Here is a 23,145-nt window from a genome sequence, read left to right as displayed (position 1 = left end):
GTATCTGTCTGTAGACTAAGGTCTCTTGCTTAATCTTAGAATAAATAACTTTGTTTTATGTGTACGGTTGAATGAAGATGAATGATTGATTTTTTCTATTATTTCAGTTGCAACAGCTTTGTACTTTTTCCAATTTATTTTGGGTTCTTGTGTTGGAACTTGTATGGGATGGTTGAGATAATCTCTGTGGACTGACCCATACCCAGGAAGAGTTGATCTTATCTCCTAAAATGTCTCAAAATATTTTGAGGTCTGCTGACTGATTGATTTTCTAAGCCAATGCTTACTGGCAAGGAAAGTCTCTTTATTTGCATAAAGATGACCTAATCCAGCCCCACTGGGTGATGTTTATGACTTCAGAGGGGGAATGCCCCATTCTGCTTTGCCAAGAAACTCCAAGAGTTTGCCAAGAGTAGAGTAGGAGTTCCAAGGGGGAGGAATCAGTCAGGCCACCATCGTCAAAAAATGGAAGGAAAAGAAGAAGCCATTGCTTCTGGCTAATAGCCTCTGGTGTGATGAGGCCACCAGGCTTGTCAAAAGACTTGTGCTTCCTTCCCTTTCTCAGACAGCCACTGAGATGCCAGAGTCCAGCAAAACACACCATCCAAAATTTGGCATCTACAGGCAAGCAACCTCTAGCCCAGCGGTTCTCAAACTGTGGGCCGGGACCCCGAAGAGGGTTGTGAACCTGTTTTAATGGGGTTGTTGGGAACACTGGGGCATGGCCACTAGGTAACTCGAGGGGATGGAAGACCACGAGTGTCGATGAAGCCCCCTCGCACTAGGCGCCGGTGTCCTTGGCCCCCCCCTCCTGCCTGGAGGCACTCGCAGCAGCTCTGCGTGCTAGGCCCAAGTGTCCTTGGCCCCCCCGCCTGGAGGCACACACAGCAGTTATGCTGAGAATCTGCAACAGTATGTTGCAGAGTCAGACTGCCTGAAACTAAGCAAGGCCAAACAGGGGAGATATGGAAGAACAATGCTGAATAAAACAGCTTTATGTATAGTTTAACAAATGATACAGAGAATCAGGGAACTAGCTGGGAACTGGATTGGCTGGCTATATGGATACTTGGAGCAGCTTGCTATTGGATAAGTATGCTGGGAAAAAGGATGTATAAAAGCCTGTGTAACTTCCTGCTCTGTTGTACAGGATTTGAGATTCAAATCTCCCTGTACCTTTTTGAAGCTTCAAATAAACTTTTCTGCTTCTCCACCCCGTTGTGATTATTGGGTGTAGCACACCGGGTAACGAACCAACTCAAGCTGTTGTTCAGCCTCTTGGCACTGGGTGCCGGTAACAGGGTCATCAGGGCTGGTGTTAGACTTGCTGGGGTATAGGCTGAAACCGAAGCCCGAGCACAACTGCCCAAGGCCAAAGCCCAAGCCCCACCATTTGGGGCCAAAAACAAAGCTCAAGAGCTTCAGCCCTGGGCAGCAGGGCTCGGGTGGGTTCACGCTTTGGTCCCTGCTCCTGTGGTTGTGTAGTAATTTTTGTTGTCAGAAGGCGGTCATGGTGCAATCAAACCCCAGCTCTAGCCAGTCAGCAAGTCTGTTGAGTTAGCCAAGAAAACCACCAGCTAATCTTTCCAACCACATACTAATTTCCTGAAACTGAATGAAACCACAAAAGTCACAGCAAAGATCATGCATAAGTATCGACCTGATAAGGATTTTGTTTTGTGGTTTTTTTTTTTTTTCAATTTTTATTAGTAGAGGGACACCTCCACCTTGGCATTCTCACCCTTGTCCTTTTAACTCTAGCAGCTGACAGTGTAAATGTGGATAGAACACACAGAATGTAGCTGAGTATGCTTTCTCAAACAGCCTGCTATAAGGTTGAATAGGCTCATGGCCTAATTGCTCATGGTTCAAGAGGCTCATGGCACACTCATGGGTTGAGTGGTGTGTGTTTAAATACTGAGAAACTTAGTTTCACATAAATTTAACTAGCAAACAAGAAGTTAAAAAGCTGTTTTATCCTGAATTGTATTGGAATGTCTGGTACAACCCTATACTGTGCAGGGAGAGATTGGCTATTACCTAACACCTATATTTTGTGCAGTCTGTCTTACGTAGCATCAGAGCTGTCGTCTAATATTTATCTCAACCTGGGAGAGATTTCTTCCTGCCCGTATCAGCTGTTTGTCTGGAATATCAGTAACTATCAATTAGCACTGAAATAAATAATGCCCTCTTTTTCCAACGTGTATAGCTAGACAAGGTCTGCTGCCCTTCCCACATGATTCGATAAAGTTTGCAAGCAATTGTTGTGCAGTTTGGATTAATTAGCCTGATAATTAGATTAAGCTGATGATATGATATTAACCCACTTTGTTCTAATTTGATTAGTTTGTGTTTTATTTTGAGTTATTTAGCTTAGTTAATAAATTATATAAAATGGGAGCATTGTGTGGACTGATGTGTCTTCGCCACCCATCAGGGCCTAGAACTGCGTGGAGCTCAGGGTAGATAATAGAGACACTTCCCACTGAGTGCTGATGGCATGGAGAATAGAGTTCTAGGGCAATGGTTCTCAAACAGAGGTCTGGGGCCCCCTGGGGGCTATAAGCAGGTTTCAGGGGATCTGCCAAAATAAACCAGACAGCAGGGCTGGCGTTAGACTCGCTGGGGCCCAGGGCAGAACATAAAGAACATAAGAAAGGCCATACTGGGTCAGATGAAAGGTCCATCTAGCCCAGTATCCTGTCTTCTGAAGTGGCCAATGCCAGGTGCCCCAGAAAGCTGAAACCTGAGCTCTGTTGCCCCGGGCTGAAGTCAAAGCTTGAGCAACTTAGCTTCGTGGGCCCCGTGGTGTGGGACGCCGGGCAGTTGCCCTCCTTGCTACACCCTAATGCCAGCCCTGGCTTTTAATCTACTGGATATGCAGAAAAATAGTTGTTGTGGCACAGGTGGGGCATGGAGTTTTTATAGCATGGAGGGGGGACTCTGAAAGAAGAATTTTGAGAACCCACGAGGAGGGGACAATCCTGGGAGCTGTCAAGTGCCTGTGCTGAGTTGACTAGTGTCCTCAACTCCCAATAAACTCCATGGTACTTGAGGACTCTCAGCACCCCTGAGAATTGAGCACTATCTGCTGATAATCTACTGCATGTCCATACCTGTAGCAGGCCAAGATGTGAAATACGTAGCTTACACAAGTCAGGGAGGCCGCAAAGGTGGTGAAAATCCAAACACCTGGAGAAAAAGAAAAGCAACCATCTGTTCAGAATGTTTTCTCCGCAGCTCACATGACGTGATTAGGAAAGTATTTTAACTCAGGGCTATTTGTACTCATAGAATCATAGACCCATACAGTTAGAAGGGACCACAAGGGTCATCTAGTCTCACCCTCTGCCAAGATGCAGGATTTGTTGTGTCTAAACCATCCAAGACAGATGGCTATCCCGCCTCCTTTTGAAAACCTCCACTGTCACTGCTTGGACACATTTCTACTTGGAACACTTTTTGCCTATACTACCCAGTCACTCAGAAATGCTTTGATTATTTGTTAATCATTGAATTATAGAGTTGAGCCCAAGCCAAAGCTCTGGATCAGAATTATGCGTTCAAACCCAAATTTATATTGGGCAGAACAAAGATCCTGGATTCTCACTTGTCAAAACTTGGAAGTGCAGGTTTTCCTACATTACTCTCCTAACATGCAGCTCAGTCTCCATGTCCATTCAGTCCTCGGTTTCTCTGCTGAGGCAGCAAACTGATAAAGGTAACGATTGCAATTCATGTTAGCTGTGATGAAGCTTTTTGCAACATGGAAAATTGTCCACTAGAAACTAGATTGTGATCTCCAATTCGTTTTACAAATAATCATAGGCAGCTTTCAGACTCTTAGCCGCTTTCCACTTGGGCTCAGTGGATGAGAAGCTGGATATGAGTCAGCAGTGTGCCCTTGTTGCCAAGAAGGCTAATGGCATATTGGGCTGCGTTAGAAGGAGCATTGCCAGCAGATTGAGGGAAGTGATTATTCCCATCTATTCAGCACTGGTGAGGCCACATCTGGAGTATTGCGTCTAGTTTTGGGCCCCCCACTACAGAAGAATGTGGACAAATTGGAGAGAGTCCAGCGAAGGGCAAGGAAAATGATCAGGGGGCTGGGGCACGTGACTTACGAGGAAAGGCTCAGGGAACTGGGCTTGTTTAGTCTGCAGAAGAGAGGAGTGAGGGAGGATTTGATAGCAACCTTCAACTACCTGAAGGGGGGTTCTAAAGAAGATGGAGCTCGGCTGTTCTCAGTGGTGGCAGATGACAGAACAAGGAGCAATGGTCTCAAGTTGCAGTGGGGGAGGTCTCAGTTGGATATTAGGAAAAACTGTTTCACTAGGACAGTGGTGAAGCATTGGAATGCGTTACCTAGGGAGGTGGTGGAATCTCCATCCTTAGAGGTTTTTAAGGCCTGGCTTGACCAAGCCCTGGCTGGGATGATTTAGTTGGTGTTGGTCTTGCTTTGAGCAGGGGGTTGGACTAGGCGACCTCCTGAGGTCTCTTCCAATCCTAATCTTCTATGATTCTATGGTTCTATGACTAAGTATGTAGCTAGAGCTGGTCAAAAATTTTCCAGTTTAAAGTTTTTCTATCAAAAAATGATGTTTTTTTGAACCAAAACTTTTGTGGGAATGAGCCGATTTTCATGACATTTTGATTTGAGGGGGAAACTAGGAAAAAAGCATTTTGATAGTGTTGAAATACTCCATTTCAACACTTTCAGAGTCGACTGTTTCAATTTTTCATTTTGAAATGACTTTTCATTTTGAATGTTTGATTTTTTAAATTTTCTTTAAATTTAAAATGTCAGTTTTGAAATGACATTTTCCATCTCAATGTACCCAAGATGATTTTTGTTTTAATTTCATTTTATGGGAAATGGCTTTTTGTTTTCATTCCCATTTGGAACTGATGTGTCAAAATCCTGGAAGGAGTCCCATTGAGTAGGATGGGCTTTGGCTCAGCCTTAAGAACTATGAGTTCAGTCTGCTTTTTTAAAATGTATCACACTCATTCCACCTTTAAAAAATGACATCTCTGTACCTTCAGTGACATTAATAAACTCTTTCAGCTGCAGGACAGCTGGTACAAGTACTTCTGAGCCATTGCTAGAATCAACAAGCTCTTCAAATCTCTGATCCAATATCTTCAGCTCTTGGGAGAATTGCTTGTAAATGTAAAACTCAATAACAATAAACTGAGGAGAAATAGATAAAAACAGCAGCTTAGCAATCTTGTCATTGGCCACTTCTAGAGAATAACACTACATGCCATCTAATCACATGGGAACACACTAATCCCTGGTGTGACTCTATGGGAATCTGACCTGTTACATTTGATTTTAAACACATATTGCCTTTCATATGTGGGGATTCATCTTAACCTTTAAATGACAGCAAGTGGATGTAGACCAATTTTGTCCCTCAAAGAATGTTGTTGGAGTTAATCTCCACTGATTTTGAACCAGACACTGAGGAAGACCAGGATACCTAGAATTAAGCAAACTCGTAAGTATTCACGGGGAACAACATAATATAAATACAGTCACACATGAGTATCATGTATTTCATGTGACACACACATACTTGGGAGCCTTTTCTTTCCTGCCTGCATCTCAAGCAACCTATCATGAACAAGATAAACTCCCACCAAACACCCATTGGCCTAGCTGGAAGGTACCCTGGTCAGGCAGCCAGTAAACTATGGATTCTGGTCTTAATGGAGCCAGTGGCTCTGTTAAATGCATAGACAGTCCTTGTTTTAGTTTAATGGCAGAGATTTATGGAAGAGCTGTTTTTCAACAGCCTGGATTGAAATCCTTACTAAGCACACAAGGGCTGTGTGACATTGTGCTTCATTTGGGGCAATTCTTTTCAGGAAACAAGTGTGCAATTTACTTACAATGTACAGGCAGATTAAGGCTAGTGCAGATGTGCCAATCATTCTGCCTGGGAACTGAAAGCATGGGTCCCATTCGTACACCTTGCGCTGGTACCAAGATTTCCGAACCTGCCTGTTAATGGATGAAGATGGACAAACAGACCTGAAATGTTCGGTGATGACACAGGGACACTAGAGGCATTTCAAGGCCCAAAACCTACTCCAGCATAGTTCCCTCCCTCTCCATAAAAACAACCCACCGCACCTTCCTAACGCAATCTTCCCTCCCACTGGGCATGTCTGGAGAGGCCTCACCTGGCCCAAACAGGAGCCAGTCTTTCTCCTGCACACGCATTCTCAGCAGCCTACCTGCTCTCCAGCACAAAGCCACTGGGGGCTCACATCAGGATCCTCCACATTCCCACAGCGTCTGCTGCAAGGGCAGCCCCCTCCCACCTGCTGCATGCTGGCTTGGCAGATGGGGGCATCTGACCATGGGGTAGGTGGCTTTGAGTCGGAGGTGAAGGAGATGGGAAACAGAGTGCTCTAGTGCACTGCTTACAGATGTAGTTCAGAGGGGAGACGGGGCAAGCCCGTCACGGATGATCAGGGATCCTCCCAGTGGCTAGAGAACATGCCTGGTCCCTGGCTCACCCCAGGTGAGCAGGCAGGCCCCCAGCGTGCATGTCAGTCAATAAGTAGCAGCAGATTTAGAAGCTCATCAGAACCAAATCTGAACTCTCTGTGGCTTGGTGTTCTGGATCTGAAAGGAAGATGCCATGCTCACCGCTCTTGGGGCTTCCTGACCAGACGCTTGACATGCTGAGCCTGATGATCCTCCAGGAAATGATTTTCCTGCTGTTTTAAAGGAACAGAGATTGTCAGCATATCAAAGAATGTTCTTCATTCCACTAGGGAAGAGACAGCAGATTCAAACATATAGATCCAGTGCTGCCTTATGGGTGCTGTATTAGGCCAGTCTAACACATGGAACTCATTGCCAGGGGATGTTGCAAAGCCTAAAACTATAACAGGGTTCAAAAAACAACTAGGTAAATTCATGGAGAATAGGTCCATCAATGGCTATTAGCCAGAATGGGAAGGGATGTAACCCCGTGCTCTGGGTGTCCCTAAACCTCTGCTGCCAGAAGCTGGGAATGTGCAACAGGGGATGGATCACCTGATGATTACCTGTTTATTCCCTCTGAAGAACCTGGCTTTAGCCACTGTTGGAAGATAGGATACTGGGCTAGATGGACAATTGGTCTGACCCAGTATGGCCATTCTTATGTTCTGATGATCTTAGTTATGAAGATACCTTACTGTGATGGGGGTACATCAGGCCTTTGCAGCCTCCTACTGGTGGCCCCACTGCTCTGCTTCACCCCACCACAGGAAACAGTTCTCTAAGAGGAAAAGAACAGCCATTTGGGGAACCAGGGAGATCTGGCGTTGCAGCAGCCAGAAGGGCTGGGAACCAACAACAGCCAACCAAGGAGCTGCCTACTGTCAGCAAGTCAGTTCCTTGCTGGAGCCAGAGGAGTGAGGAGGGATGCTCTCTAGGCTGCAGCAAAAGGACCTGAGCCAGGCCAGGCAGAGCTCACTGCTGCTCACCAGCTATGGCAGGAGTTCAGAAGGACCCTGCCAATTCAATTCCAGATGGGTCAGAAACTAGTTTGTTTGCAATTGGCCCTGATGGGAAAGGAACTGCTTCTATTTTGAGTTTGTTACCCCCCGGAAGGGGTTTTGGACTGTGTGAGGCTGGAGGGCTGAGCCACAGAAGACCTGTAGAGGTAGGCTGACACCTGCAGGGTTGCTGGGAACTGAAGAGAATGGCAGCACCAGACTCAGCTGGCAATGGGGTGTTCAAGAGGTGAGTGCAACCCACCACGCTTACACTGGCAGCCATAGGGAGAAGGGTGTGGCTAACAAGAGCTCAACCCTTAATACCTGGTGGGAGGGCCTGGGGTCAGACAACCTGATTACTGAAGAGGTATACCTAGGTTGGATCAGGGGATTCCTTACAAAGAGCAGCAGGAAGATGCATGGTGTGGCTGACAGGACAACGAAGCTGAGGCTAGGTCTGGTTGTTTGGATGAATCAGACTGGGATGGCAGAAGAGCTCTGTGAGTGGCAGAAGAAAAAGGGCTGACTATAAACTTTTTTGTTATGGACTTTATTTTGGGGACTCTGAATCATTTTTGTTATTAAGGACCTTGAGGATTATTTGAACCTTTCCTACTATTAATCCAGGACTGGGTGAAGGTGTTAGCCACAAGGGAGACTGTGTGGAGTTCTGAGGGGACCAAGGGGGGTAGAACATAAAGACCGTTCTAGAGCCCAGGCCTGCAGAGCTGCCAGGCAGTTGGCATCTCCAGGCTGCCACCCAGCAGCAGCTATAACCAGCTTGCGCTCCATTGCCCATGACTTGCTGTGGACACAGACCATGGGAAGTTCCTCCTTTTGATAGACAGCAGCCTCATGGCTCCTGATTGGCTCCCTGCCCTATGTAAACCCAAGGGCCATTCCAGGAAGCATCCAAGCAACTGTGTGGCTCTTGTGTAGTTGCCATGACTGTTCCTGCATTCCTGGCTTTGACCATGACTTGTTCTCGACTTTGCCTCCTGACTCTGACTCTTGGTATTGACCCTGGCTTGGAACCTATGAACTTCTCTGCTACTCCCAGCAGGTTTGTTCCTGCTCTGACCCTTGGCCCTGACTGCCCTTGTTGGGATCCTGACACAGAGCATCTGCAAAGCAACCCCTGGCCATGATGGGGAGCTCAGTAAGCAGACACCCTGCTATGGCGAGGAAGGGCCACATTGCAGCAGGAGTCCCTTGGGAAGGTCTGTCTGACACAGCTCTGTTCCTCCTGCCTGCCCTTTAGTGGGGCTAATGGGTTTCCAGGCTCAGAGACAATGGAATGTGCTAGAAGAGGGAAGGGAAAGAAAACGCAGCACAAGCCTCTTGCTTTTAAGATGGAGCCAGTCATTGTCCTCCTGTCAAAGCCCAGAGTTATGTTCCCCTTGGCAAATGGCAGCCCTGCCTGTGCGGAGAGTCATTTTTGAGAGTCATAGCTGGAAGTTGGTGGACATGAAGAAGGGTGACAGGAAACAAGACAGGCACCCAGTGCCCTTCCCTGCTGTCTTAGGGCCTTGCCAAGGGAGGGGAGGAGAGAATGAAAGAGAAGGGATGTGGGAAGACCCAACATTCCTGTCAGCAGGAACATAACAAGGAAGAAATAGCTGCCCAGTGCTGCTGCCCAGACACTGATTCACACTCACACGCCACAGGGCACTGGGAGCGAGAGATAAAACGAGGGAGGAGCGAGAGACATAGGAAATAGTGATGAGGAAATGAAAGACAAAGGCAGGAATAGCACAAAGAGACAAATGGCCATGCTCCTGGGGTGCTCACCCCATGTAACTCTGTGTATATCTACACTGCAATCATGGAATGCAGTATACCAACCTGCCCTGGGTAATTACTTGGGTGGCTAGCCAGCACTGAAGTCCATGCTGGAGTCCATGGGGTCTTGCAGGGGGAGGTGCTCTTCCATGTTTTAAATCAGGTGAGTGGTGATTTGTAGAAATGTGCCAAGATCTCTGGTGTGAAATCAATTCTTGTTACTGGCTAAAGGTGAAATTCACCCTGGTGCAGAGGTGCACCAGCACAAAGTCTATGCACTGGTTAAATTCTACTTAATCCTAGGGATCAGGGAAGGAGTTTTCCCGGGAGGGGTGGAGAGAGAGATTAATAAACTGGAAGCAGTTACCCAGGAATACTCACACTTGACACATCCATCTTTAATCGAACCCTCAGTGCTTTCACAAACATCAGGGCAAAGCGGCCCAGTAGGAAAATCAGACAGAACAAGGAAGGCCAATAAAATATGATCTTCTCATAGTCTCCCATCACCTGGTTAGGGAAAGCCAAATGTACAAATGTCAGAACTCCTGATGGTGGGATAAGTCCAAAGAGTACGGAGGGGAGAGGGAAGGACAGGCACAGACACGCTCGAGCAACGTGCAGCCGGACATCAGGGTGCCCCTGTTAGGATATAGATATTCAGGCCTGTCTGTAAAGGCCTGTACTTTAAGAATTTAGGTATATTCTTATCACTTGGCTAGTGACAGAGGTATAAAAGAAAGAATCAAAATCACTGTCTGCTGGTGTAAGGGCCTTCTCCTACTGTGACAGCCTGAGGCCCTGTTCTTAGGCTCAGGCCTTTGGCTAAGCAGCAGAGGCAGCCATAAACTGGGAAGTGAACGGTCACATCCCAAATTGAAATAAGGTGCTACTGGGCTGTTAGGCACTATCAGGACAGGACTGTATTCCTATCACCTCCAGAGAAAGGGAAGTGCCTAGAAAATGTAAACGGAAACTTAGTTTGATAGCATCCTGTCTGGCAAGAACTCACTTATCAATAGCTGGGATGTGAAATCCTCACTTCTGTATTGTTTTGTCATTATAGTTCCCACTTTGCTATTGTTTGTCTGTATAATCTCGGCCTGGTTCTGTGATTGTTCCTCTCTGCTGTATAATTAATTTTGCTGGGTGTAAACTAATTAAGGTGGTGGGATATAATTGGTTACATAATCATGTTACAATATGTTAGGATTGGTTAGTTAAATTTCAGGAAAATGATTGGTTAATGTATAGCTAAGCAGAACTCAGGTTTTACTATATAGTCTGCAGTCAATGAGGAAGTGAGTGGGCGTGGGTGGGACGGGATGGGTGTGTGAGTGGGGGGATGGGAACAGGGAATGGGGGTGCAGAAATTGGAATCATGTTTTGCTAAAGAGGGAAATGGGAACAGGGAATGGGGGTAAGGAAATTGGAATAATGTTTGGCTAAGGGCAGGAATGGGAACAGGGACACAGGTGTAAGGCTCTGTGGTGTCAGAGCTGGGAAGGAGGATACTAAGGAAGGAAACTGGAATCATGCTTGCTGGAAGTTCACCCCAATAAACGTTGAATTGTTTGCACCTTTGGACTTTGGGTATTGTTGCTCTCTGTTCATGCGAGAAGGACCAGGGAAGTAAGTGGGTGAAGGAATAAGCCCCCTAACAGCCCCCTTAAAGAGGAACATGTCCCCCTGTGGGGTGACTTCTATCTCTTCCCCTTGTGGTCTGTGGGAGTGCGGAGTTGCATTCCACAAGCTGTGGCTCATCACCATCTTTGTTATACAAACCCACTACCGCCAAACCAGAGCGAGATGTCAGCAGGCCTGTCTGCCTCCCTGCTTCTCTCACTCTTTCCCGTATTTGTACCGCACTCATCACCCTGGGATACAAGTGCTCAGCACAGCCCAGCGACGGCAACAATGTGCAGGCTTTTCCCCGGTCAGAGCTCTGATTGTTCCCTCTGCATCCCGTGATGGTGCTTACTGCTGGGTGGAGACAAGAGCACTAAAGGCCAGATTTGGGTGCTCTGTGCTTTTGAAAATGCCACTCTCTGCCTTTTCTGGCATCTAAATACCTGTAAAAAAACTGGCCGTAAGACCCAGATCAAGCAGCGCACTTAAGCCCATATCAATTCCCATTGATCTGAATGGGCTTATTCATGTGCTTATGTGCCTTGCCAGATCAGCACCTAAAGTCGCAGCTGCTCCCTCTGTACCCGTAGGGTTTGCTGTGACAGGAGGAGGGAAGAGGGAGAATGGGGAGCAAGGGTCACTTGTCTAAAAAATGGGGCACAATTTCTGACAAGGCAGGTAACTAGCCATCGGCACAGATTCCCAAGGGACATAGTGGAATCTCCATCACTTGATGTCTTTAAATCAAGACTGCCAGTCTCTTTCTACAACGTCTGCTCGAGTTCAACCATATGTTTTGAGTTTGATGCAGGAGTTCCCAAGTAAAAGGCTCTGACCTGGGCCATACAGGAGGTCAGACGAGCTGATCATAATTGCCCCTTCTAGCCTTAAAAGCTATGAAACTTTGACTCACAAGGTCCAGGGTTAGCTGGCAGCACAGCATGTTGTCTTGTTGGAGGAGACGAAGGGAATTGGAACTGTTATTGCAGCTCTTCCTGTTTGTTTTAGTGTAAATATATTTATTTGTAAATCTCGGTCTCCTTGCAGTCAGCCCAGTACCATGTCTCTGGACAGAGATGAGACTGAGGACGCTGTTGTGATGGGGATTCTCTACTGCGTCTACTGGACACAGTTGGACTTTGTGGTTCCCCAGCTCCCAGGTAGCTAACCCAACCAGCGAGGCCTCACCTCTCCACTGAGGGCCTCCCCACATCCTAGGGACAGGGCACTGGACTAGCCCATGACAGGGCACTGGCCCTCAGAAGGAAATCCTTTTTTGTCGTGCTGGAACTGGGCTCTCAGCTGTTAGTGCCGTGGTTGCTGTGTCTTGCAGATGCACTGTACTCTCAGCCCCAGAAGACAGGGCAGCCTGTCCCCTGTGCGAGGCACTCAAGGAAGTGAGGCTCCATCACAGACACCAACAGTTTGATGCTGCACAACTACTTATTTCTTAACCTACAGAGTGGGCAAAATTTGCGGAAAGCAAATGCATATCTCTACAAAGTTGTGATGCTTTCTGTCAGGCTCTGCGCTCAGTTCAGAATACTAGTGCTCACAGCCATTTTCCAGATCTGTGAGGCTGTCTCACCACCTTACCCAATCACAGCAGACGGGAAGTGTGCACAGGCCTGAGTTTAAACCCTCTTAGCCAGGTTCTCAACTTGAGACCCCTAGTTCCAGGCACATACAATGTGCCCACCGTGACCGCAATCCTGCAATTGGATCCATGCTAGCAAACCCTTTACATTGGTGCAGAGCCCCACTGAAGTCAATGAGGTTCCATGTGGATCAGGCCCAAGGGTGGGAGCCCTGATTTCTTTGGAGAATCAAAGTCCTGGCATGCACACTATGTATTTTTGGGTTTGGGGGGATAATCTGACCTCTGACAGTCCAAGAGCCTGTGTAGGTATCTGATTTGCACATGCAGTCACAGGACTAGGTGTGCAACATAGGTGGACAATTACATGCTCGTTTTTGTGCATGGCTCTAGGGTTCTTCCTCTTCCTCTGTCTGGAAGCTCTCAGCATAAGGGCTTTCTCAGTTGGGGACCCTATCTGTGGCATTTACTCCCCTCGGTGGCCCCTCCAAACCCCAGGCAAGGCATCTTCTGGGAAGGATGTTGAACACATTTATTTTCCTTAGTAGTGGATTGAAGTTTTGGTTGGATTATTTGGCTTTCTAGTTAAATCTCTGTTGCTAAAGTGCCCCAGGTGGCATCATAAACATTTGTAACATATAAAATAAAGTCACCATCAGACAGAAATAGAAACTTACTTGTCCATGTGGGCACTGCACAATGTTTGTGATTGTGATTATGAACCTGGAAAACACACTGGTGTTACTAGACTCCAATGGCAGTTGTTACAACACACACAATCTCATGGTGCACAGCCTGGCCTCTGTCACAGGGTCCCCAGCCCTGATCTTGTAATCAGACACATACAGAGCACCTCTGCACCCCTTTGGAGAGAGTGGGGCTGTGCATTCAGATTGCAGGATCAGGGCCCAAGGCATTTCGAGATACTGGCATAAAATTACCTTCAAGGTTTTTTAATGTATTTATGAAATAATTTCTATTCTTCAAGTGAACTTTACACACTATAGCGGCTGGAAATGGCAGATGCTGCCTACATCAGGTAGGCTGGCCCTGCAGTGGGCGGTGTAATTTCCAGCTTGGGTAGACGCACAGATGCTAGTTTTGAGCTAGCACCCGAAAAATAACAGTATAGCCACGGCGGTGCAGGTGGTGATACAGGCTAGCTGCCCAAATAGGTACCATGGATCTTGGACGGGATTGTAGTTGGGTGATTAGCCCACCATGCTGCTGCTGCTATCTCTAGCATGCTCACGCTATCAAAGCAAGAGAGTGTCTACATGAGCTGGAAATTACACCTTCAGCTCCAGTGTAGACGTACCCATAGAACAAGCTGACTCCAACCCTCCCTGCCCAGCAATGACAACACAAAAGTGAGTGTCCCTTTACCCAAAGCTTTGGATGGGGGTGTGTTTAAATGTAATACTCCTAAAAGTGCCAGAGCAAAGACCCTCGTGACTGAAATCCTTTGTTTATCCACCAAATGGCTTCCCCACTCTGCCCTGCCAATATGTCTCAGTCCAACTTTGAAAGGGCCACCCCAGGGATGGGAGGGGAGAGTTCAGTCTCTAAGGCCTATTCAGTTCAACTCGTGCTGCTCTGCAGTGCCCCTGCCCCCAGCTCCTCCTATGCTGCTCTCCAGTACTGCCATGATACCCCATGCTACTCTCCAGTACCCTCTCCCCCCACCCCAGGCTGCTTTCCAGGGTCCCCGGCACACTGCTCTCCGGTATAAAAATATGCAGAACACAAACTCTAAACAGTGCGGTGGGTGGAGAAAAGCTATGAGTGGCCCAAACAGGGCTTAGTTCTGCAAGTGCTTCTTCGCACTGTGGCCCTGGTCCAGCAAAGCACTTAAGCACAAGGAGTCCCACTGAAGTCACTATTCAGTGCTTTGCCGGATTAAGCCCAGCCAGCCAGGGGCTGGATCTCAGGGTAACATGGCTTACCAAGTGAAAGTGTAGAAGAATCCCAGTACAGACCCTGTGATCCGGAATTCCGTCGAGAGGCAGGCGAAGAAAGGGAAATATGAGAGGCCCACTTCAGTGCTGCCTATGAGAAGCACAATGGCTGGAGGGAAAGCAAATGATGCCAGGCTGTTATTGTCAGTTCTGAAATCCTTGCCTAGCCATAAACTACCGTTGGTCAATATCTGCTCAGCCCCAGTCTCCCCTCTCACTGGTTAGTGACACAGCAGGGAAAGTGGATGCATTCCAGTGGAGTCTGTGGAGTTACATCTGTGTTCTAATGAGGCCCCTGTGACCAGAATCAAGGCCCTGGTCTCCTCTTGCGGCTGAATGAGCTGCAGCTCTACACATGTACAGGGCACCTTCTCACTGTCAAGGACTCCTTGAAGCTAAGTGACCTTCCAACAGAGCAGGAAGGTGACAAAAATTCAGGACATCATGAGAGAATGAGAAATCCCCATGCCGATGACATTGCTAATCCCATCCCTGCCCTTCCCATCACTCCCCTTCAACCCAAACACCTTCATTATCTTCTAGTTTCCTTAAAAGAACAAACTAATTCAAAACCTACTCGTCTAACCCCCTACCTGATGTTAGAAAGTACAGCACCTTTGGCGATCCCAAGGGTACATCTACTGGTGACCAGTGGAAGCAGTTACACATGGGGGGAGGGATAGCTCAGTGGTTTGAGCATTGGCCTGCTAAACCCAGGGTTGTGAGTTCAATCCTTGAGGGGGCCACTTAGGGATTTGGGGCAAAAATTGGGGATTGGTCCTGCTTTGAGCAGGGGGTTGGACTAGATGACCTCCTGAGGTCCCTTCCAACCCTGATATTCTATGATTCTATGAGGTGTAAAAGGGCAGGAGAATAGCTAATAAGGGAGGTGTATGTCACAGAGTAGTACACATTGCCCTGTGCCTCGTGTCAGCATGCCCAGTGAGTGCAAGCTGGTTACAGGACTGTGAATTGTAGTACTTCACACCCACTTTGAACTTGCTTGGCACCAGCTTCAATGACAACACAGGGTGCCTAGCAGCGGAGAATCAGGTCATGAGCGTGCAAATGAGTATAATTTATAAGACAAGGGGGAGGGTGGGGCAACACAGCAGAAAAAGCAGCTAAGAGCAGGCCTCCAAAGGCCTGTCCACACTAGAGTAAAAAGTGTATTTATTAAATGTGCATGGTAACACCTTTCCAAGCCCTCAAGTAGACAGGGCTAATTGTATTTGAACACGTTAGCTGGAGATGGAGTAACCTCGGCTGCCCCCCTAAGATTCCCCTTGACTAGTCAACATATGTTAAGGTACGCCCTGTCTGCACTGTGGCTTTGGAATGTGTGTGTTAAAATGTGTTAGCTAACACACCTTTTATCCAGACCCTAACTTACAGTCCCCTTTTAGCTGCTTTCCAACTGTGCTTCCCCTTCTGCCTCTTCAGCATATAGGTTACATGAGTTTTGCACACCTGCTGAGGGCCAATCTGGTGTAGGTTCATTGCTTTGATATAAGTCCATTAATGCTGACCCATTTGTACCTCTTAAGTAACTAACCTACCATATAAGTCACCACTGAAATTGGTCTTTTGTTTCCCTGGCTATAATAGTTGCTAGAAGTGTTGCCTATCTATGCTGGGACACATGTACCAGAGTAATAACACCTTTGCAAACCCCAGTGCAGATGCAATATGCTGGTGCAATATGGGGCTTGCAGTGTAAGGCTTGCTATTCCATGCTGACGCCAACCTACATTTACAATGTGCAGTGCCCCTACACTGGGATTTACACTGGTGTAGCTACAGCTGTGCATGTGTCCTCCGGTCCTGAGACAGCGGATCAGACTCTGATCTTAGTTACACCAGTTTAAATCCAGAGTAACTCCACTATTTTAACTGGAATTACTCAGTTTGCAAACGGCAGAGACCACTGGAGTTGGGGACAAGAATTATCTTCTTTGGCCAAGTGATGTATCCCAAAGGCAGCCTGTCCTTGCCACGGTGATGGGGTAGGGATGGGGGTGGAGGGAAAAGCCCACAGCCACCCCAAGCTACCAGCTCTTCTTGATGCTCAGATCTAGAGCACCCTAATGCTTCCTGGACCTATGCCCTTACATGAATCCCAGGCTTGTCCAAGGCCACATGCCCAGCAGCATTATTGCATGGGGAAGCCACCAGACCTCACACAAGTGCCCTGGCTGCCATGCAAAGGTAACCCTTTCCCCAGTTTTAAGGTTACTCCAAGTGCCAGACTGAAGAGCTAGAGAAGGAAAAGATGGACAAATACCCCCATCTCTAGTGTGGTTTGTGTGATCTGCACCATACCTTGGGCCCACTGGGGCACTTGTAGTGGCCGGTAACCTTCCGAAAACAGGAACATAACTTTATTGGCTGTAGCTCCAAATGCAAAACCAAATGACCATCGGTTGCTGAATGTCCCAACGAAATCCAAGGGTCTGTGAACAAAGAGCAATTCCTGCTGCTAAATCCAAGGTTCCCACTCTGCTCTGCTCCTCAGACTTGATTTAACTGCAAACGCCACCCGTGACTCTTCTAATCCTCTTTCCCTTTGCTTGTCTTTCTAAACGGTGTGATGAACCTGACACAGGAATCACTGGGTGACGTTCCATGGCCTGGGTCATACAGGAGGTCAGAATAACTGATTCTAATAGTCCCTTCTGGTCTATGAATCTATGACTCTGTTTCCCTTCATGAAGTGGCTTTATTACAGCTCTGTCAAGGTCTGTGCTAGCCTTTGAAAATTCTGTGGCTCCTCCATCAACCTCTTCAATAAAGCTCCAGCCATTTCCCTGATCTATGATGTTGTCATAAATATAAAGGGAAGGGTAAACCCCTTTGAAATCCCTCCTGGCCAGGGGAAAGCTCCTCTCACCTGTAAAGGGTTAAGAAGCTAAAGGTAACCTCGCTGGCACCTGACCAAAATGACCAATGAGGAGACAAGATACTTTCAAAAGCTGGGAGGAGGGAGAGAAACAAAGGGTCTGGGTCTGTCTGTATGCTGGTTTCTGCCAGGGATAGACCAGGAATGGAGCCTTAGAACTTTTAGTAAGTAATCTAGCTAGGTATGTGTTAGATTATGATTTCTTTAAATGGCTGAGAAAAGAATTGTGCTGAATAGAATAACTATTTCTGTCTGTGTATCTTTTTTGTAACTTAAGGTTTTGCCTAGAGGGGTTCTCTATGTTTTGGAATCTAATTACCCTGTAAGATATCTACCATCCTGATTTTACAGGGGGGATTTCTTTATTTCTGTTTACTTCTATTTTTTATTAAAAGTCTTCTTGTAAAAAACTGAATGCTTTTTCATTGTTCTCAGATCCAAGGGTTTGGGTCTGTGGTCACCTATGCAAATTGGTGAGGCTTTTTATCCAACATTTCCCAGGAAAGGGGGGGGGTGCAAGTGTTGGGAGGATTGTTCATTGTTCTTAAGATCCAAGGGTCTGGGTCTGTAGTCACCTAGGCAAATTGGTGAGGCTTTTTTACTAAACCTTGTCCAGGAAGTGGGGTGCAAGGTTTTGGGAAGTATTTTGGGGGGAAGGACGCGTCCAAACAGCTCTTCCCCAGTAACCAGTATTAGTTTGGTGGTGGTAGCGGCCAGTCCAAGGACAACGGGTGGAATATTTTGTACCTTGGGGAAGTTTTGACCTAAGCTGGTAGAGATAAGCTTAGGAGGTTTTTCATGCAGGTCCCCACATCTGTACCCTAGAGTTCAGAGTGGGGGAGGAACCTTGACAGATGTCCTCTTCCTTTTGGCTCTGATTTTCAGAGCCAAATTTCAACTGACAAACTATTGGGCTGACCCTGCCATCACCATTGACCTGGAGGCAGCAGGACTCTGTCAAATGTGCCATGATTAGCATCAGTGTCCCTTACTGCTGGAGATGGGTAGGCCCTCGTGGCCAGCATGGGCTGTGCACTGCACAGACTACCTGGGAATCCTGACCCCTAGCCAAACCTTGGCTGCCAGTGGGTGCTGAGCACACACTATTTTTTTTCCATGGGTGCTCCAGCCCTGGAACACCCACGGACTCGGCACCTATGGCTGTGCATATGGGGCAGTGAGAGGAAAAGCACTCGTTACACTACATCACAGGGCCCTGCTGCTCTTCTCTGCCATGCTCTGGACACCTGTGCCTACTTTGAACCCCAAAGGACTTAACAGGTTGCCTTTGGTTCATTTTTTCTTTGTATTGACATCAGGCTCATGGTGTCATGCTGCTCTGGGCAGCAGTAACCAGCTCTTGGCAAACAGCTGCACCTTTCTGTGGGATAATTCAAACATTTCAGTGGGTCCTTTGGCATCCTTGAGCCAAATGGGAAAACACAGGCATTGGCTGGGCCTAGTGGAAGCTCACTTCATAGTAACAAATGGCCGGGCCCTCTAGTAAGGAGGTTCCCATGTGTGTAGTAGTTCAGTGATTCACACCTTCCCCTTCACAGAGTGTTCACAGCCATATGCACTGCTGGCTGGCTCCCCAAGTTTTCTCCTTAACTGGGTGCTGCTATATATTCCAGATACAGCCATCAGCCCCTTCATGGAGTAGATTTCTGTAGATTGGATCCCTTTCCATACGGTCTGAATTAAGCGGACTATGGAGACCAGTTAGCTAATAAGACACCAAAAGGATGGAAGCAGCTTGTGGGGAACATGTGCTTATCAAAACACCCAGTGCAGCTGTGGGTTAGCAAATCCCTTCCTGCAGAGAGGTTTGTGAGGACCCATGGGGAGGCTGTGTCTAGCACTGCATGGCTGCTCAGAGACAGGAGAGAACACCAGAAGTCCCTCCCTCATCTTCCACAGGGGCCCTGAGCTCCAGTAGGGTGAGCTTTCTGCAGCACTAGAAGTGATTTCAGCCTTTCCAGAAATGACCCAGTGACTAGCGGAGACAGGCAGGCATGTGGGAGTGCATTCCACTCTCTCCACAGGCAAAGGGCATTGGGCCTGCTTCAGAGACAATGGGCCTGAGTCTCCCCTCGGATCCTCTGGGTAAATCAGGAGTGACTGCACTGAGATGAATGGAGTGGCCCTGGGGTAAATCGGGTGTCAGTGAAAGGGGGATCAAGCTCATAATGTTGTTGATATTTCTGTGGCAGATGTATATAGTCAGAGCATCTGAATTTCTGACTGAAGCAGACTTCTTGTTTCTGGTGAAACCCAGCAGCAAGAGCTGGACATAGTAATGGGCTGCAGAGGCATTTCCTCTCCAAACTGAGCTTCCTGTATTAAAAGCTCATCATCATCTTATTCTCCTCCCACCTCTCCAGAGCACAGCAGCCTGCTATAAGAGATAAGGGGAGCATAGGGCAGCCATGTCTTTGGAAATGGCCGGGACCAGCCGTAATGGGTTATGCTCAGACTCACATCACAATTCCAAAGCGGCCATTGAGGAGGTGCAATTTTCCATCTATCTGTCTCCTGCTCACTCTTCTTTCAAGGAAGGACAGCACCAAAATGATGGCAAACTACAAGGAAAGGAGAATAACTGTGAGATGGGAGTGTAGGAGCCCCTGACTCTAGGAAAGAACACAGCCTACTAGGACCATAGAGATGGGGAAGATGCACTAAATCATAGACTCCATGACACTGGCAATGCAGAACAGAGCCCCTTACTGAGGCCAGATGCTCTCGGGTGTTATGCTGATACGATCACACATTGCTAGGCCTCCAGGTTTCCTTGGTTTCCTTTTACCACTTCGGAGCATGCCTTTCCTGTACCAGTATGTGATTTTTTCCCTCACTTGGATTGATGACAATCTGACTTTGACTTCTCTCCTCAGCCTCTCCCTCGCGGGGTGATTCTTCTACCCAACTACAGCAGGATGCTAACATGCTCCTTAAGAGAATCCCATCCAGCCCTCTGTGTAAGGAAGAGGGCCACAATACAGGGAACCAAATCCAAAGGTGAGTGTAAATGGCTGTGATTAAGCCTTCTTAGTGTGTAAGTTATTGACAGACAGTCACACTCTTGCTCAGCCTGAGCATCTCATTCTGGAAACACCACCACAAAAACCTGACCCTCAGACTCAGTCAGACGCATCTCACAGCTGGGCCCACGGTGTGCTGTGAGTATGAAAAGCAGAGATCCTTTGGGTTCCACAAAATTACAGAGGATCCTGCCCACCCAGAATGACTCCCTGTGTCTGCAAACATGACTGAATCAGTTCCCCCAGGCAATAAGCCTAATAAACTAACTCTATGAAAGTAAACAGGTTAAGTAAATCCCCCCAGAGCCCACACACAAGCTGTGTACACATAAGGTCTTAGAGTATATTTAAAATCAATATGAAGGAACACTGAAATTTGGCACATGTATGTTTGTAGATATTAGGATGGCTTGTTTCCCATATAGAATTAGTGTAAGCATTGTTCAGTTTCCTGCCAGCATTTTGCAGTGTTTCCATGTCTGATGCAATCGTAGCTTGTTTCTGAATTGAGAGCTGTGATTGCAGGAAGGAATCAATTGATCCATTATTGCACATAATCAAGATACATTCAACAGTACTTCTGCTGAGTATGGCAGGTCTAGGCTGCTGGTGACTTGGTTTACTTACCGATGGAATAAGGGAGTAATGCAGAACCAGCTCCATGTCTGTTGAACTCTCACAAGTGGCATTTGTCTGCCAGCCCCTGGAGACACGTGAGCAGATAATAAACACATTCGTTTAGTACACACAAACCCCTCTCCTGGAGTATGCTCTCTGAATAGCAGACCTTTGATTGTGAGTGTGTAGAAAATAACTCAGTGCACACATGCAAGGAAATCCAAATGGTTCCGATCTTAATATGGCTATGAGATAGCCAGCTGGAAGATAATTCTGGATTCTGACATGCAAAGAGGCACCCCACACTCCCCCGTTTGCTTGAGAGTTTCCATATTCAGTACTGGCAAAATCAATACCTTTTCTATTTGGTATAGGGTTTGCTAAGTCTGTGTGTTTAACCATGGGTAAGTCTTCTCCTGTCAGGATCATCAGCATGGGGCTAGCAAACCATGAGTCCACAGGTAAGGTTGGGTTCCGTTTTGCACTTAAAGTATGGATTCCCCCTCTTCATTTTGTATGAAAAATCTAGTATGTCCTCCCGTCTACATGTGGTCCACTAGCTGTGTGTCTATTGCCATTTTAAGTATCTTTGATATGACAGTAGATATTGGCCTGTTACGTCCTAAAACCTAATGCCCAAATTTTGAAACTTTGGAAGCTAAGGGTAGGTTCCTAAATCCACAGTGAGGCGTACAAATAAACGTGGCCTGATATTCAAAGATGCCGAGCACCTGCAGTCCCATTGACTTCTATAGGAGCTGGGGAGTGGCAGGCGCCTAATTCAGAATACCACCTTCCCTTAAGTGGTTAAATACGGATTTAGATACCTACTGCTAGGCACCCAAGTTTGAAATTTTGAGGCCAGTTTGCCTAGATCCCTTCTCCAAATTTGAAATAGACTAGACTAGACGGCCACCAGCTATGCACAGTTCTACACTCTATGCTTCTTTGTCTATCATTATCATTTTAACCATTGATTTTTAACATTCTTCTGAATCCACACTATTTTTAACAATGATTTTTCCTGCCCAGGCATTCCTCACCTCTTTGGGAGTCTTGTCTGACCCCAGTAATGTAGGTAGCATTGTGCCTTTGCCTTCCTGACAGCAGAGTTGCACCAGTTTGATTTCTTTGCATGTTCCTACCCCTTTTAATTGTGCAGCTCCCCTGAGATCCAGTCGCAAGCCCCGTCAGGCTGTGGGGATCCACATAGAGAAGGCATCCTCCAGACATGGTTCTTCTTCTGCCTGTGTAGAAGTGGGGCTGGGCTGCCTCCATAGTGTTGCCCTCCGTTATAGGGTGGAGATCATTGGCTGGGAGGAGCAGGACAATGGTGAGGGGAGCTGGGCCTAGGAAGATGCTCATAAGAACGGCCATACTGGGTTTCCCCAATGGTCCATCTAGCCCACTATTCTGTCTTCTGGCAGTGGCCAATGCCAGGTGCTTCAGAGGGAATGAACAGAACAGGGCATCCCCTATCATCCAGTCCCAGTTTCTGGAAGTCAGAGGCTTAGGGACACCCAGAGCATGGGGTTACGTCCCTAATCATCTTGCCTAAAAGCTAGTGATGGACCTATCCTCCATGAACTTATCTAATTCTTTTTTGAACCCCATTATACTTTTGGCCTTCACAACATCCCCTGGCAATGAGTTCCACAGGTTGACTGTGTACTGTGTGAAAAAGTATTTCCTTTTGTTTGTTTTAACCCTGCTGTCTATTAATTTCATTGGGTGACCTCCAGTTCTTGTGGCATGTGAAGGGGTAAATAACACTTCCCTATTCACTTGCTCCACACCAGTCACGATTTTATAGATGTCTATCATATCCCGCTTTAGTCTTCTCTTTTCCAAGCTGAAGAGTTCCAGTCTTTTTAATCTCTCCTCATATGGAAGCTGTTCCATGCCTCATAATCATTTTTGTTGCTCTTCTCTGTACTTTTTCCAAGTCTAATATATCTTTTTGGTGATGGCAGGACCAGTGCTGCACACAATATTCAAAGTGTGCAGGTACCATGGATTTATATAGTGGCATTATGATATTTACTGTCTTATTATCTATCCCTTTCCGAATAGTTCCTAATATTATGTTTGCTTTTGTGACTGCCACTGTAC

The 23,145-nt window shown here is 47.0% G+C and overlaps 1 protein-coding gene across 2 annotated transcripts in view; it reads right to left on the bottom strand.

Moving 5' to 3' along the window:
* The window catches only part of LOC311521297 (stimulated by retinoic acid gene 6 protein-like), a 51,761-nt gene that overhangs the window by 22,791 nt on the left and 5,825 nt on the right, over positions 1 to 23,145 (bottom strand). For both annotated transcript variants that reach the window (XM_084629581.1, XM_084629582.1), the window contains exons 2-11: positions 21,043 to 21,118; positions 19,853 to 19,953; positions 16,795 to 16,925; positions 14,461 to 14,581; positions 13,192 to 13,237; positions 9,670 to 9,798; positions 6,668 to 6,738; positions 5,902 to 6,013; positions 5,044 to 5,197; positions 3,120 to 3,195 (exon numbers count right to left, since the gene is read on the bottom strand). In XM_084629581.1, the coding sequence (XP_084485707.1) occupies positions 3,120 to 3,195; positions 5,044 to 5,197; positions 5,902 to 6,013; positions 6,668 to 6,738; positions 9,670 to 9,798; positions 13,192 to 13,237; positions 14,461 to 14,581; positions 16,795 to 16,925; positions 19,853 to 19,953; positions 21,043 to 21,118 (1,017 nt within the window). The remainder of the gene's footprint in view (positions 1 to 3,119; positions 3,196 to 5,043; positions 5,198 to 5,901; positions 6,014 to 6,667; positions 6,739 to 9,669; positions 9,799 to 13,191; positions 13,238 to 14,460; positions 14,582 to 16,794; positions 16,926 to 19,852; positions 19,954 to 21,042; positions 21,119 to 23,145) is intronic.

The sequence above is a fragment of the Lepidochelys olivacea genome (genome assembly GCF_965140295.1).
Source record: "Lepidochelys olivacea isolate rLepOli2 genome assembly, chromosome: 5".
Taxonomy (NCBI): Eukaryota; Metazoa; Chordata; order Testudines; family Cheloniidae; genus Lepidochelys; species Lepidochelys olivacea.
The sequence above is the reverse complement of the archived record's forward strand: the minus strand, read 5'-3'. Positions and strand labels throughout refer to the sequence as shown.